This window comes from Hippopotamus amphibius, chromosome 12 (assembly GCF_030028045.1).
Source record: "Hippopotamus amphibius kiboko isolate mHipAmp2 chromosome 12, mHipAmp2.hap2, whole genome shotgun sequence".
Lineage (NCBI taxonomy): Eukaryota > Metazoa > Chordata > Mammalia > Artiodactyla > Hippopotamidae > Hippopotamus > Hippopotamus amphibius.
The window spans coordinates 24,745,585-24,762,310 of record NC_080197.1 but is presented as its reverse complement, the minus strand read 5'-3'; the positions used below and the strand labels follow the sequence as shown (position 1 = coordinate 24,762,310).

General features: G+C 41.9%; 1 protein-coding gene across 2 annotated transcripts; it reads left to right on the top strand.

Annotated features, from left to right (window-relative positions):
* The first annotated feature begins 925 nt into the window (after positions 1-925).
* Positions 926-5,156, top strand: PROCR (protein C receptor). 2 transcript variants are annotated; one of them, XM_057702375.1, is made up of 5 exons: positions 926-1,036; positions 1,157-1,298; positions 3,279-3,530; positions 3,928-4,206; positions 4,465-5,156. In XM_057702375.1, exons 2-5 carry the CDS (start codon positions 1,229-1,231, stop codon positions 4,581-4,583), a joined length of 720 nt encoding a protein of 239 aa, XP_057558358.1. In that variant the 5' UTR covers positions 926-1,036; positions 1,157-1,228; the 3' UTR covers positions 4,584-5,156. The 2 variants fall into 2 exon arrangements, with proteins under 2 accessions (XP_057558358.1, XP_057558357.1); XM_057702374.1 differs by having other exon boundaries at positions 961-1,298.
* Positions 5,157-16,726: the final 11,570 nt, after the last annotated feature.

Below are 16,726 nucleotides of genomic sequence, written 5' to 3'. Positions count from 1 at the left end.
TTAGCTGATACATGTTATTTATTATGCTGTTATTTATGATGTGCACTGTTCTATGCACAGTAGCAAATAAGATGGACAGCCTCTATCCTCATGGAGCTCACATTCTGATGGAACATTCAGACAATAAACATGTAAATGACTAGGTAGTATAATTTCAGGCAGTGCTAAGTAATATGATGAAAATAGAGTGGGCATTGGGCAGAAAGGGTTTTTTTTCAACAACTGTATACTATTTCCACAGTATAGATGATCATAGCTTGGGAGAGTGACTTACAAATTTTTCTACTTGTTTCCTAGAGTAAGAAATATACTTTGCACTGTTACCCAATATCCATCATAGAAACATACATGCACAAACCCCCTCCCCCACACACATACAGTTGAACAAATATTTCATGGAATAATGCTTACCCTTATTAAGGGTGATGCACTGAAAATTTTTATCCTGTTTTATGTCATTCAAAGAAAAAACCCTGCTAATCATGACCTGCTTAATTTTTCTCATTGTCCACTCATAGACCGTGACCTCAGTTTGAAAAATACATCGCTGTAAGTAGTCAATCCTCTGTGGAGAATGAGATTGTTCATAATTCTCTCCTGTGGCAAACAATGCAGCATGAAGCTGCTTTAACCCATTTTGTGACTATTTCTGAGAGTAAGATCCCTGATTGTGTGGTTACTGTTTACTTAAAATTCTGATAAAATATAGTCAACATGCCAGAAAACTGAATTCTAATCCTTGATCTGTCATCACCATGATGTATAAACTTTCATTCCTTACATCTCTCTGGGCCTCAGTTTCCCCATCAGAAACATGCTGATTTCAACATCCTAGAATCTGCTCTTAGTTGATGCCCCACCCCCTGACTCAGCGAGGGCAGGACTTCTCTCTGGCCCTTCTCCCCCTTTTCCGCTCCCTGTTCCTCGGAAGCCCAGGGAAAAGGGAAAAGGCAGGTCCAGGCAGAAGAGTATGATTTAGGGCGGGGCAGAGGGAGGGGAAGAGAGAGGCCAGCCCCCTAGTAGGAAATGAGACAGGGTAAGAATAACACTTTATAAGCCTGCCACCCTCTTTCTCCTCCCATGCCCTGGCCACCTTCCAGCCGCCTCCGTCCAGCCTCCTCCCCTCCCAGGCAGCCCTCATTTCTTTCTCGCCTAGGCTGCAGCCAGCGGGAGCCCCCAGCCTGCCAGAGCCAAGAGCCCAGGTTAGGTCAAGAGCCTCAGCTACAGGATGTTGACAACACTGCTGCCACTACTGCTGATGCCCGGCTGGGCACTCTGTAGCCAGGAAGCTTCAGATGGTGAGTCAAGGGCACATCTCCTGCCCCGGGATGGTTCTAGTGACTCTCAGCCTGTCTGGGTACACGGGCAAGACCAGAGGAGAGCTTATTCCACAGTGTCTGTGTCTGCAGCCGGCTGAATCTCTCCGGAGGGCAGACAGATCCTGTGGATTGGTTTGTGTCCCAAAGCCAAGCTGAGGAAGTACAGTTCAGCCCCTGGGAAAGGGGAGATGGAGGAGACTGGGGGAAACAAGACTGGAAAAATAGGAAAGGGGCTGGTAGAAAGGGTGAGAGATGTTGTCGTGGGGAAAGAGGAGAGATGGAGCAAAGCATGGAGAGGGAGGTCTAAGGGTCAGGTGGCTGGAGGTGAGTTTAGGGAAGATGGGAGGAAACTTAGAGATGAGATGAGAGATGGAAAGAATAAGAGACACTGGCAGAACTGATGGGAAACTTGGGGGAAAGACTGGGGCTGAGATCTGTGAGGCAGAAGAGGAGACTGGAGAAGGTGGAGGGAGATGGGGCAGCTGGTGAGGGGAAACTCGAGGGAAAGACAAGCTATGGTCAATGGGAGAACTCATGGGGGACCAGGCTGCCTCAGTGGCTCCATTTCAGCAGCGAAGGGGAGTTATTGCCCTGCATTGTAATTGCATAGGGGCGTCCTCTCTCACAGCCTCTGTAGCTTCAGTCTCCCCCTCAGAGAGGGAGCAAATAATAACCAGTATCCAATGAGTGCTCACAACGCTTAATATGTGTATCGACTCATTTAACTCCTACAAAATCTTTACAAGGCGGGTAATATTATCTCCATTTTACAAAAGAGGAGACTGGTCACGGAGCAGTTAAGAACCTTGTCTGGGGGTGACCCACACAGATACACTTATTCACGTCTGCAGACGCAGAGCACAACTTCTCAGATGCAAACAAGGACAAGATACACCCCCACACAAAGATTTACAACTTCGGACTCATTCCCTCCTCAGACATTCTCTGGGCACCAATTCCGTGCCAGGCCCTTAGTGGGTGTAGTAGGCAGAGATAACCAAACATGATTCCATAGCCAAGAGGAAGGGAAGCCTGTGTGTTTGGAGACAGGCAGAATCTGGGATCACTGAAACTGACCCCCTGTGTCTGGGAGGATAAATAGGAGAAACATTAGGAAAACTCCTCCAAGGAGAGGGCAATAGAGCTGGGTCTTAAAGCATGAATAGAAGTTTGCCAGGAGGCCGAGCAACCCAGCCGTGCTCTTCACATGTCAGCTGAAAGGCAGCATGACGGACTCCAAGTACTTTGAGGTACTATCTAAGCACAGGGAAGAGGCCAAAAAAGGCAGGAGGGGCCCAGTTTCCGGCAGCCTTGAATGTCAGGCTAAAGACTTTGGACTTGATTCTATAGACAGATACCCTATGGGGAGACAGTATAGTTGAATGGCTAAGCGTGCTGGACTCAGACTGCCTGCATGCTGACCTTGACTCTGCTATGCCACTTGAGCCTGTTTTCCATGTGGACTGGCGTCATTAATAGTAGCTACTACATCAAGCTAATGGGAGGAAGGCACAAATGAGATCATAATGCAGGTAAGGTACAGTGCTCAGGTCATAAACAAGCACTTAATGGCTGTTATTATTATTGTTGTTGATAGGGGAGTGTGTTCTTGGAGGATGTGAAGCAGAAGAACATAACTTATTTCTGGGCCAGGTGGAAGGCAGATGAGAAGCGGTGAGCCAGAAAGATAAATGGAGGGGGGGTGAGGAATGAAGTTACTACTCCAGTCCAGATGCAAACCACTGAGGCCTGAAGTAGGGCGGTGGCAGAGGAGACAGAGAACAGGAGATGGAATTGGAACTTCGCTGTAGGTCAGGATTCGTTAACCGACAGGACATGGGGGGAGGAAGGGGTGAGAGACAGAAAGGAGATCGGAGTGGCTCTTCCAGTGACCGTGTGTATTGCCCTCCACCCGCCCCACGCCGGCCTGGGCCCTGACGCGCTGACTCCTGCCCCCAGGCCCGCGGGACCTCCACATGATCCAGGTCTCCTACTTCCGCAACGCCTCTCAAGTGTGGCACCAGGGCAACGCGACGCTAGGCGGGGTCCTGACGCACGTTCTGGAAGGCCCGGGCAACAACGTCTCAATCCAGCAGCTGCAGCCCCTGCAGGAGCCCGAGAGCTGGGCGCTGACAAAGGACAGCCTGAACCTCTACCTGCAGCAGTTCCTGGGCGTGGTGCAGGTGGTGCACCAGGAGCGGGGCGTGGCCTGTGAGTGACGCGCGCAGGGGCGGGGCAGGCGAGGGCCGGCTCTTGAGGTGGGAGGCGTGGGCTATGGGCGGGACATAACTTGGTGGGGGGCGGGCCTGCGGGAGAAAGGTGCGGGGCCGGGTTCTGGGATGGGTGCCCTGGCCGGGCGTGGTCTTTTTGCCTTTGCTGATTGCTGGGTGGCAGCTTGAGGCTGGAGAAGAGTGGGTGTCCTAGCTGACATACCGTACTGTCCGTCAGGCCCTCCTCCTGCTGGCATGACCTCGGGGTAGTCCCTGTTGGGAGGCCCTGTCCCCGATCCACCCCGCACCCTGAAATCTCACTTCCCCCTGGTGGACATCCCCCCACACCTGACACGCTTTCCACACAGCTCCCCTGACTCTCAATCCCCCATCTACAGTTCCTCTGACCATTCGCTGCTTCCTGGGATGCGAGCTGCCTCCTGAGGGCTCTAAAGCCCGTGTCTTCTTCGAAGTGGCTGTGAACGGGAGCTCTTTTATCAGTTTCCATCCAAAGACAGCCTCATGGATGGCAGGGCCTCAGGCACCCTCCAGAGTGGTCAGCTACACCCTGGAGCAGCTCAACAAGTACAATCGCACTAGGCACGAACTGCTGGAATTTCTGCAGGACACCTGTGTGCAGTACGTGCAGAAACACTTCAGCACGAACAAGGTGAAAGGTATGATGCGATCAGGGAGGACCCCGTGTGTTGGGTGGGTTCCAGGCAAATGCGTGGACCTGAAGGATGGATACCTTGAGCAACAGGAGGCCCAAGGCTGGCCGTTTGGGACAGAGTATATACACTTTATGTAAATAGGTGAACTAGCCACCCCCCACCCCCACCCCTTCCTTTGGGGAAGAAGTCCCCTGGTGTTTGACTCAAACTATGGATTCTTGGGGGTATGTTCTTCAGGCTAACTCTGTGCATGTTCTGCAGGAAGCCAAACGGGCCGCTCCTACACTTCGCTGGTCCTGGGCGTCGTGGTGGGCTGTTTCATCATCGCTGGAGTGGCTGTAGGCATCTTCCTGTGCACAGGTGGACCGCGGCGGTGTTAATTACTCTCCAGCCCTCTCTGGAAAAGGGCTAGACTGACGGGGGCTGACGAGGGAAGATCTCAGCTCACTACAAAACTGTACAGATTCTCCATCTGGGACATTATATTCCAGAAGATTTAGAGTGGCAGCTCATTTCTTCTCCAAGATCTGCCCACCAAGAGTTTGAGGGAGAGGAGGAGAGGAGCCTGGATGAACAGGGTACTTGATTTGCTAAGAACCTAAGAACTCACATGCTTTGCTGAATGGGTCTAAGAAGTGAATGTTTATCTGTATTTGTGAAAAACAGATGATGGAGTTGGGGCAATGGGGATGGTCTATGACCCATCCATCGTCCAAAGACAGAATCACCTGAGGCATTCAAAACACTTAATGGAATAAAACAAGTCATCCACAACCCAAATAACCAACATTCAGTGCTTCCAGGTATCTTAGACTTGGGAAGGGACACTGGTATTATACAATGGAGGTAGAAATAACCAGATAAATGATGGAAGTGTGAAATCCAAGTAATATGCGAGCAAGGTGTTATTAATTAATCAATTAATAATAACATTAATAAAATTCCTTACTTATATATACAGCATTATTATTTATTTTCTACTTTGCAAAACTTTGGGGAAAGTAGCCTATACCCTTTGCTTCTACCCCCTCACCTCTCACTCTCTCTTCAACCCACTGCAATCTGACTTCTCCATAAAATGCTCTAAGATCATCAATGATGTCTAATGGTGAAACCTTTATATTCCATGATATCTGCAACATTTCACTTTGTGGACTAGAACTCTCTTTTTACCCTAACTTCTGAGATAACATACTTCTCATTTTTAAAAAATGTTCTGGCCACTCAGTCAATCCCTTTGCCTATGTCATCTTTCTCAATTCACCTTTGAAATGTTGACTTCCTTAGAATTCCTTTTTTTTGGTTCCTTTTGTTCCCCTTTGGACTGTACCCTTTCCAGTGACCTACTAACTTCCATGACTTCAAATACTATCTATGTGTGGCGGTTTCCATGGGGAAGATATGTCATGGTGTCTTTGAGAGTATGTGTTTTGTCATAGGACAGACTCAAGTTTTACCTCTTTGAGCCAGGCGTTTAACTTCTTCAAGTCTTAGTTTCTTCATAAACAAAAGGTATAATAAAATATACAAAAAGAGTGTAAAAAAATACCTATCTCATAGAGGCATTATGAGTATTAAGTGAGATAATAGATATAAGATAATATATGTACACTCAATAAATACAGCACTTGCTGCTGACCTCCAGACACCCCATGTGTCTTGCTTCTTACTCTCAAACAGAATTACCATCAAATCATACCAAGGTAGAGGTCTCAGTGTTGACCTTTATTTACTCCCTCTTTATCCCAACCTACACAATATAATACCTGTAGAATCCCCTCCCTCCTTTCCACTCTATTGCTTTTTGTTCAAGATGTCATAATTCACCTCTTTCTCTGTGGTAGGCACAAAGGTGTGCCACCCAGCACTGCTTTCAAGGATAGACGGGCTGTTCAGCTACAGGAAGTATAGTCAGCAGATAGCCTCTAGCTGCTTCGGTTCCTACAGTGTCTGCCTCACCCGCAGAGAACAGTCCTGCCCAAGGGCATGCTCATCCTGGGGCTGTCCTTATCCAGTGCCTGAGCAAAGCAGGGGTGTAAAGATTCAGCAGTTCTGACCTACGATATTTCTGATGAGCTGTATTCACTCCAGAGCTCCTTGCCAGGTTGGCTGGGTCTTTGTCGGATCTACATTATAGTGTGATTTCTTCCTCTATTCAATCCTGCTTCCTCCCCCTAGTTAATATCTTGTACCTCAAACCCTGTCTTGGCATCTGCTTCCAAAAGGCCCAACCTGTGACTGACAATCTCTCTCTCTCTGTTGTCTCCAAATTAAGGAAGACTACCAATCTTTTGACTGGACCATGGCAATAACTCTTCCTCATTTTTCTCCTGGTCTCTAATTTCTCTAATCCTCTACATGGCAATAAAAATATATAGTTCTGATCATGTCATTGTTCTGTTTTTCAAATTTCCCATACTTATTGAGCTAACTTCAGAATCTGCAAAATGACTGTCAAGACCATGTACTTCTGGCCCCATCTTAATTTTCAAATTTTTTTTCCTACCATTTCTCTTCACCCCACTGTGCTTTAGATTTATCAATTTTAAAAGCATATTTTTAGGGGGACTTCCCTAGTGGTCCAGTGGTAAAGAATCCATCCAGCAATGCAGGGGACGCGGGTTCGATCCCTAGTTGGGGAACTAAGATCTCACATGCCGTGGGGCAAATAAGCCCACGTGCCACAACTACTGAGCCCACGCGCCACAACTAGAGAGCCCATGTGCCACAAACTACAGAGCCCATGTGCTCTGGAGCCTGAGCACCACAACTGGAGAAGAGAAAACCCACAGGCCACAGCTAGAGAGATGCAAGGGCACTGCAACGAAGATCCACGTGCTGCAACGAAGACCCGACACAGCCAAATATTAAGTAAATAAATATTTTTTAATAAAGCATATTTTATTTTACTTTTTTATAAATTTATTTATTATTATTTATATTATTTGTTTATTGGCTGTGTTGGGTCTTCGTTGCTGCACACAGGATTTCTCTTGCTGTGGTGAGCGGGGGTTACTCTTCACTGTAGTGCTTGGGCTCCTCATTGAGGTGGCTTCTCCTGTTGTGGAGCACGGGCTCTAGGTGCGTGGGCTTCAGCAGTTGCAGCACATGGGCTCAATAGTTGTGGCTCACAGGTTCTAGAGCATAGGCTCAGTAGATGTGGCACATGGGCTTAGTTGCTCTGCAGCATGTGGGATCTTCCCCAGAGAAGGGCTCGAACCTGTGTCCCCTGCATTGGCAGGAGGATTCTCAGCCACTGCACCACCTAGGAAGTCCCGTTAAAGCATGCTTTTAAATGACAGAAATAATGCAACAGTAACAACACAAAGGTTTACGAAGAGAAAAGTGAAAGACCCCTGCTTTCCCCTTTCCCAAAACCCTTACCTCAAAGGTATGCCAAGATTCTTTGTTGCAAACAATAGAAACCAAGTCTGCCAACTTAAGGGGGAAATAAATATATTGGAAGGCTATCAAGTATTTCTCAGAGTTTGGGGGAAGGCCAGCTAATCAAGCTCAGAAAATAGAACCAGGGATAACAGTCAAAGTCACAGCACAGGAATGGTCTAGTTAAGGATACCACCGCTGGAACCACTACCTTCATCACCACTGCATGGTGCCATCTTAAATGAATTCTACCCTGTCCCCTATGTCTTACACTATTTGTTCAAGTTTCAAGGTCCTGGTGGGGGCATTCAAGTGCCCAGGCCTAGATCATGTTGTCTTTGCCATAGTTACAAGGGGGTGACAGGGAGGGAAACTTTAGTTATCTTTGGCTTCTCTTGTGGGAGGTGGGACCCTGTCTTCCATTAAGATTTGCACAGAGGAAGAGGTTTCAGATGTTGGAAAAACAAAAAACAAACCAATACCAAAACAAAACCCTAAATGTTCGCTAAATCTTTCACTATCTATTTACTCATTCAGTAAACGTTTATCAGTAACTTCCACATACAAGGGTTTATGCTATATATTTTGGAAGACACAAAATGATTAAGACATGATCCTTCTTGAGGAGCTCATTGTTTACTTGGGAAGATAAAACATACACAAATAAGAATACTATGAGATAAGATATGCTAATAACTGGAAGAAACAGAAGTAAAAATGCTGTGTTGTGATTTACATAGTGCTTTATAGTTTTTAAGACCTTTAACTTGCATTTATCATTTAATACTCCCTGGGGTCTTGTAAGATAGACAGTCTCCTCATTTTAAATTAAGAAACATGCTTAGTTAGTATAGTATGAAAGTAAAGTAAGCAAACAAGGTAAGTGGCAGAGCCAGAATTCAAACCCATGCCTTCATTTTCTAGAGTTTATGCTTTTTTTGATCTTTCTAAAACTAAGGGAAACAGAGGAATCCGAGGAGAAAGGGATTGAATTTGTGGGCAAAATATGCCCATGCACAGATAGAAAACATAGAACAGCTTAAATAATGGCATAGAGTTAGAAAAAAAGCTGAGTAAATTTTAGGAAGGATAACCAGCCCAGTGGGACTGGAGAATAAAAGAATGAGACTGGAAAGTAGGCTGAGGTTTCATTGTACTGGATCTCTAAAGCCTGGTGAAGGAGTGTGTTTTTCAGATGGTAAAAACCTGGGGAATTATCAAAGCTGCACTGCAATTTTTTTTTTTTTTTTTTTTTGGCTGCACCCCACAGCATGTGGGATCTTAGTTCCCTGACCAGGGATGGAACCCACGCCCCCTGCAGTGGAAGCACAGAGTCTTAACCACTGGACCACCAGGGAAGTCCTCAGCTACTCTGTGAAAAAGGGGCTTCAGATAGATTGAGACCCATCGACCCCAAGCTTAAGGACCTGTCCTGGACCCTGACCAGATCAAGACTAGACTAGGCCCTCTCCCAAGATAGGGGGCAAAAGTGAAAGGAGAAGATGGGAAGAAGCCAGTCTGGAAAAGAGTGAAATCTTGCAGAATGAATCAGATGTATTCAGGCTCTAAGATGTTACATCACCCCTTTTCATCAATGCTGGAACCCCAGTATTTCAGACCTTCACCAACTCTAACTTGGACTGTTAGAATCAGAGCTTACTCTCTTTTAGTCCTCTTGAAAATTGCCAACAGAATGCTTTTTCTGAAACATGCCAGTCTTCTGCTCAGAATTCTTTAGTTCTTCCATTGACTATATGATAAAATCTAAACTCTGTAGTGTGGAATTCAAGACCATCCGTGATCAAGCACCAACCTATCTTTTCTCTGGCTTCATCTTCAACTCCTCTGTCTTAGTCTGTTCAGACTGGGTGGCTTAAACAACAAACATTTATCTCTCACAGTTCTGGAAACTAGGAAGTCCAAGATCAAGATGCTGGCATATTCGGTGTCTGATGCGGGCCCACTTCCTGGTTCACAGGTAGCCATCTTCTCAGTGTCCTCACAAGGTGGAAGAGGAGAGAGAGCTCTCCAGGGCCTCTTTTTTAAGGGTACTTATCCCATTCATGGGTGTTCTACTCTCATGACCTAATCACCTCCCAAAGGCCCCACCTCCAAATATCATCACATTGGGGATTAGGTTTCAACACATGAATGAGGGGGGAGGTGGGCACAAACATTCAATTTATAGTACCCTTCCCCTCTCGCGACCTACCTTCTAGCCTTTCCAACCCACCCTTGTTTTCTCAAGCATACCTTGTCCTTTCTGGTCACGCCATTTCATGTCATATTCTTTTCTCTCCCTGGCAAACTCCAATGATAATAGTTGCAGACTTCAATACTCCATTTTTTAATACTGGCAGAAAATCAGTAATGATACAGAAGATTTAAAAAAAAACACTATAAACCAACTAGACCTAATGTACATCTATAGGATACTCCATCCAATCACAGCCAAATATATATTCTTCTCAAGCACACATGGGCCATTTTCAAGCACAGAGCATATGTTGGGCCATGAAACAAGTCTCAATATTTTAAAAAGAAAATAATTAAGGCACTTTCCCTGACCAGAGTGAAATTAAATTTAGAAATCAACAATAAAAGGAAATTTGGAAAATTCACTAACTTGTGTGTAAACGACACATTCCTAAATTTAAAAATGGGTCAAAGAAAAAATTATGAGGTAAACCAGAAAATAGTTTGAGGTGAGAGAAAACAAAAACACAACAAAGCTTATGAGATGTAGCTAGATTAGTTAGAGATAGGGGAAATGTATAGATTTAAGTGCCTATATTAAAAAAGAAGAAATATCTCAAATCAATAACCTAACTTTCCACCTAAAGAAGCTAGAAAAATAGGAGCAACCTAAACCTAAATCAAGCAGAATAATGGAATTAATGAGGATTAGAGCAGATAAGTGAAATAGAGACTAGAAAAACAATAAAGAAAATCAACAAAATGAAAAGCTGATCTTCTATTTTTTTTTTTTTTTTGGCACACGAGCTTAGTTGTTCCACAGCATGTGGGATCTTCCTGGAGCTGGGATCGAACCCGTGACCTCTGCATTGGCAGGCGGATTCTTAACCACTGCACCACCTAGGAAGCCCTGATCTTCTAAAAGATAAACAAATTTGAAAAAATTTTAGCTAGACTTATCAAGAAAAAAGAGAGAAGATCAAATTATAAATACCATTACAGAAATAAAAATGATTATAGGTTGGTATAGCCACTATGGAAAACAGTTTGGAGGTTCCTTAAAAAACTAAAAATAGCACTACCATATGATCCAGTGATCCCACTACTGAGCATATACCCAGAGAAAACCATAATCCCAGAAGAAATATGTACCATAATGTTTATTGCAGCACTATTTACAATAGCCAGGATATGGAAGCAACCTAAATGCCCATCAACAAATGAATGGATAAAGAAGATGTGGCATATATATACAATGGAATATTACTCAGCTATAAAAAGAAATGAGATGGAGCTATATATGTAGTGAGGTGGATAGACCTAGAGTCTGTCATACAGAGTGAAGTAAGTCAGAAAGAGAAAGACAAATATTGTATGCTAACTCATACATACGGAATCTAAAAATAGTACTGATGAACTCAGTGACAAGACAAGAACAAGGATGCAGATGCAGAGAATGGACTGGAGAACTCGAGGTTTGGGTGGCAGGGGGTGAAGGGGAAGCAGAGACGAAGTGAGAGAGAGCAGAGACGAAGTGAGAGAGAGCATAGACATATATATACTACCAACTGTAAAATAGATAGCCAGTGGGAAGTTGCTATATAACAAAGGGAGTTCAACTCGAGGATGGAAGATGCCTTAGAGGACTGGGACGGGGAGGGTGGGGGGGGAGTCGAGGGAGGGAGGGAATATGGGGATATGTGTATAAATAGAGATGATTGAACTTGGTGTACCTCAAAAAAAAATAAATAAATAAAATGAGAAAAAAAAAGAAAAATGATTATAAGGAATACTACAAACAACCTTATGCCAACAATTAGATAATGTTGATGAAACTGACAAATTCCTAGAAAAACACAATTAACACAGACTAAGAAGAAATAGAATATCTAAACAGACTTATAATAAGTAAAGCTGTTGAATTAGTAATTTTTAAACTTCCCACAAAGAAAAACCCAGGCTCAAATTACTTCACTGGTGAATTCCACCACATTTAAAGAAGAATTAACATTAATCTTTGATAATCTCCTCCAAAAAATAGAAGCGGGAACACTCTCCAGGTCATTCTATGAGGCCATTATTACTTTGAGACCAAAACCAGATAGATGCATTATGACAACTACAAATATCTTATAGACACAAAAATCCTCAACAAATTCTAACAAACTGAATCCAATAACATATAAAAAGGATGATATACTGTTAACAAGTGAGATTTATCCCAAAGATGCAAAATTGGCTCAATATATGAAAATCAGTTAGTGTAAAACACCATATTGATAAAATAAAGGACACAATCAAAACAATCATCTCAATAGATGCAGAAAAATATTTGTTAAAATCCAATACCCTGTATGATAAAAACACTCAACAAACTAGAAACAGAAGGGAACTTATTTAACATAATAAATGTTATCTACAGAAAAACCCTCAGCAAACACCATACTTAACTTGTTCCCTAAAATCAGAAACAAGACAAGAATTTCTGCTCTCCCTATTTTTTTTCAACATTGTACTTGAGATTCTAGCCTAAGCAATCAGGCAAGAATAAAATCAGGCAAGAAAAAAGCACCTGGATTGACAGGGAAGAAGTAAAAGTACATCTATTCAGAATTGACATGATTTTATACATGGAAAAGCCTAAAGAATGTACTAAAGGAACTATTAGAGCTAATGAACAAGTTTAGCAGTGTTGCAGGATGCAAGATCAATATATAAAAACCAACTGTAGGGAAAAGAATCTGAAAAGGAATAGATATATGTATATGTATAACTAAATCATTTTTTCTGTAAACCTGAGACTAACACAACATTGTAAATCAAATATACTCCAATATAATATAAAATAAGATTTTAAAAAACATAAAATATTGATAATAAAAAACCTATTGTATTTCTATGGAATAGCAATAAACAATTCAATAATGAAATTAAGAAATCTATTTATAATAGCATGCAAAAGACTAAAATACTTAAGAATAAATTTAACAAAATAAGCATAAGATCTACACACTGAAAACTACAAATCTTATTGAAAGAAATTAAGAAGGCCTAGATAAATAAAAAAACAAAAACAAAAACATTCTGCTTTCCTTGATCAGAGACTTAATATGTTAAGGCAGCAATATTCCCCAAAATAATCTACAGATTCAATGCAGTGCCTATTAAAATCCCAGCTGCCTTTTTTTTTTCTTTGCAGAAATTGATAAGCTGATTCTGAAATTCATATGGAAGTGCAAGGGACCTAAAATAGCTCCCAAAAATATCTTGAAAGCAAAAGTTGAGGACTCACACTTCTTGATTTAAAAATTTACTACAAAGCTACAATCATCCACATAGTGTTTTACTGGCATAACAACAGAAATATAGATCAATGGAAAAAAAGACTGAGACTCCAGAATTAAACCCTTATATTGCGGTCAATTGATTTTTTTACAGTTTGTTAAAGTAATTCAATGGAGAAGGAATAATTTTTTCAACAAATGGTGCTAGGACAACTGGATATCGATATGCAAGAGAATGAAGTTGGAATCCCAACCTCATACTCTAAACACAAATTAGCTCAAAATGGATCAAAGTACTAAATATAAGATCTAAAGTCATAAAACTCTTAGAAGAAAACATAAGTGTAAATACTGGCTTTAGATTAGGCAGTGATTTCTTAGATATGATACAAAAATTACAAGCAACAAAAAGAAAAAATATATATAAATTGTGTTTCATCAAAACAAAATACTTTGGTGCTTCACAGAACATTATCAATAAAGTGAAAACATATCCCACAAAATAAAAGAACATATTTGTAAATCATATATCTGATAGGGATTTAGTATTGAGAATATATAAAGAGCTCTTGCAACACAAAAATAAAAAGACCAACAACCCAATTTAAAAATAGGCAAAGGATTTGAATAGGCATTTATTAAAGAATATATACCAGTAGTCAAAAGCACATGAAAAGATGCTCAACAACATCATTAGTCATTAAGGAAATGCAAATCAAGACTATAACGATATACCTTTCACACCATCAAGAATGGCTAAAATTAAAAAAGACAGACAATAAACAAGTGTTGGTGAGGACATGGAGAAAGTGGAACACCAGGACACTGCTGGTAGAAATGTAAAATGGTATAGCCACTTTGGAAAATATTTGACAGTTCCTAAGAAGTTAAACGTAGACTTACCAATTGACTCAGTAATTACATTCCTGGTATATACTCAAGAGAATTGAAAACATGTCTATACAAATACTTGTACATGAATATTGTTAGCAGCATTATTCATAACAGCCAAAGGGTGGAAACAGTCCAAATATCTATCAACTGATGAATGAATAAACAAAATGTGGTATATTTCTACAATAGAATACTATGTAACCATAAAAATGAATGAAGTGGGCTTCCTAGGTGGCCCAGTTGAGAACCCGCCTGCCAAAGCAGGGGACACAGGTTGGATCCCTGCTCCAGGAAAATCCCACATGTGGCGGAGCAACTAAGACCGTGTGCCACAACTATTGAGCCTGTGCTTTAGAGCCCACGAGCCACAACTATTGAGCCCATGTGCTGCAACTGCTGAAGCCCACGCGCCTAGAGCCCGTGCTCCGCAACGAGAAGCCATGGCGATGAGGAGCCTGCACACTACAATGAAGAGTAGCCCCCATTCACCACAACTAAAAAGAAAGCCCAGGCACAGCAAAAAAGACCCAACACAGCCAAGAAAATAAATAAATAAATAATAAATAAATAAATAAATAAATAAAATTTTAAAAAATGAATGAAGTATTGGTACATGCTACAACATGAATGAGCCTTGAAAACATTATGATAAGGGAAAGAAGAAGCCAGTCACAAAGAACCACATGTTGTATGTTCCATTTAAATGAAATGTCCAGAATAGGAAATTCATAGATACAGAAAGTAGATTAATGGTGCCTCTTGCTGGGAGGAGGAGGTGGTGACAGAAAGTGACTGCTAAATGATACAGGGGTACTTTTTGGGATGATGAAAATATTCTAAACTTAGGCTGTGATGTTGGAAGCACAATATAGTTAAAACATTGAATTGCATACTTTATTTTTTATTTTTTTTCACCTTTTTTTTTAAAGCTCTGTATTGAAATATAATTGCTTGACACTCTTGTACCAGCTTATGAGGTACACCAAAGTGAATCAGCTGTATTTATACACATATCCCCATATCCCCTCCCTCCCGTGACTCCCCCCCACCCTCCCCATCCCAGCCCTCCAAGGCATCACCCATCATCGAGTTGATCTCCCTTTGTTATACAGCAACTTCCCACTAGCTACCTATTTTACAGTTGGTAGTATATACATATCTACGCTACTCTCTCACTTCGTCCCAGCTTCCCCTTCAGCCCCCGCCCCCCCCCCCAACCCCGCATCCTCCAGTCCATTCTCTGCATCTGCATCCTTATTCTTATCCTGTCACTGGGTTCATGAGTACCACTTTTTTTTTTCTTAGATTCCATATATATGAGTTAGCATACAATATTTGTTTTGAATTGTATACTTTAAATGGATGGATTTTATAGTATGTGAATTACATGTCAATAGAGGTGTACCTTGTTTTATTGTGTTTTGCTTTATTGCATCTCACAGATATTGCTGTTCTTTACAAACTGAAGGTTTGTAGCAACCCTGATTTGAGCAAGTCTATCAGAGCCATTTTTCCAACAGCATTTGCTTACCTCCTGTCTCTGTGTCACATTTTGGTAATTCTCACAGTGTTTCAACTTTTTCATTATTATTACATCTATTATGCTGATCTGTGATCAGTGACCTTTGATGTTACTATTGTAATTGATTGGGGGCTCCACAAATTGTGCTCATGTAAGATGGCGAGCTTATTAAATGTTGTGTGTGTTCTGACTGCTCCACGCACTGGCTGTTCCTCTATCTTACCTCCTCTCCTTAGGCTTCCCTGTCCCCAAGACACAACAACATTGAAATTAGCCAATAATAATCCTACAGTGGTTTCTAAGTGTTCAAGTGAAAAGAAAAGTTGTGCGTCTCTCACTTCAAATCAAAAGCTAGAAATTATTAAGCTTAGTGAGGAAAGCATACTGAAAGCCAAAATAGGCTGAAAGCTAGACCTCTTGAACCAAACAGTTAGCTAAGTTGTGAATACAAAGGAAAAGTCCTTGAAAGAAATTAAAGGTGCTACTCCAGTAGCACATGGATGATAAGAATGTAAAACAGCCTTATTGCTGATATGGAGAAAGTTTGGTCTGGAGAGGAGGTCAAACCAGCCACAACATTCCCTTAAGCCAAAGCCTCAACCAGAGCAAGGCCATAACTCTCTTCAGTCCTATGAAGGCTGAGAGAAGTGAGGAAGCTACAGAAGAAAAGTTTGAAGCTAGCAAATGTTAGCTCATGAGATTGAGGAAAGAAGCCATCTCTGCAACATAAAAGTGCAAGGTGAAGCAGCAAGTGCTGGTGTGGAAGCTGCAGCAAGTTATCCAGAAGATGTAGCGAAGACAATTAATTAATAATTAATTATCAGATAATTAATTTGATAAATAACAGATTTTCCATGTAGATGAAACAACGTTATATTGGAAGAAGATGCCATCTGGGACTTCATAGCTAGAGAGGAGAAAGTCAATGCCTGGCTTTAAAGCTTCAAAAGACAGGCTGACTCTCTTGTTAGGGGCTAAAGCTCCTGGGAACTTTTAAGTTGAAGCCAATAGTCATATACCATTGTGAGAATCCTAGCGCCCTTAAGAATTATGCTAAATCTACTCTGCTTGTGCTCTATAAATGGAAAAATGAAGCCTGGATGACAGCACATCCGTTTACAACAGGGTTTACTGAAAATTTTAAGCCAACTGTTGAGACCTACTGCTCAGGAAAAAAGGTTCCTTTCAAAATACTACTGTTCAATAATGAACCTGGTCACCCAAGAGCACTGATGGAGATGGA

What these genes read in the sequence shown, in the direction of transcription:
- PROCR (XM_057702375.1), top strand. Translation starts at nt 1,229, where the DNA reads ATGTTGACAACACTGCTGCCACTACTGCTGATGCCCGGCTGGGCACTC. An exon ending in CCAGGAGCGGGGCGTGGCCT is followed by an intron (nt 3,531 to 3,927) that starts GTGAGTGACGCG and finishes CCCCATCTACAG; the next exon opens with TTCCTCTGACCATTCGCTGC. An exon ending in CAGCACGAACAAGGTGAAAG is followed by an intron (nt 4,207 to 4,464) that starts GTATGATGCGAT and finishes CATGTTCTGCAG; the next exon opens with GAAGCCAAACGGGCCGCTCC.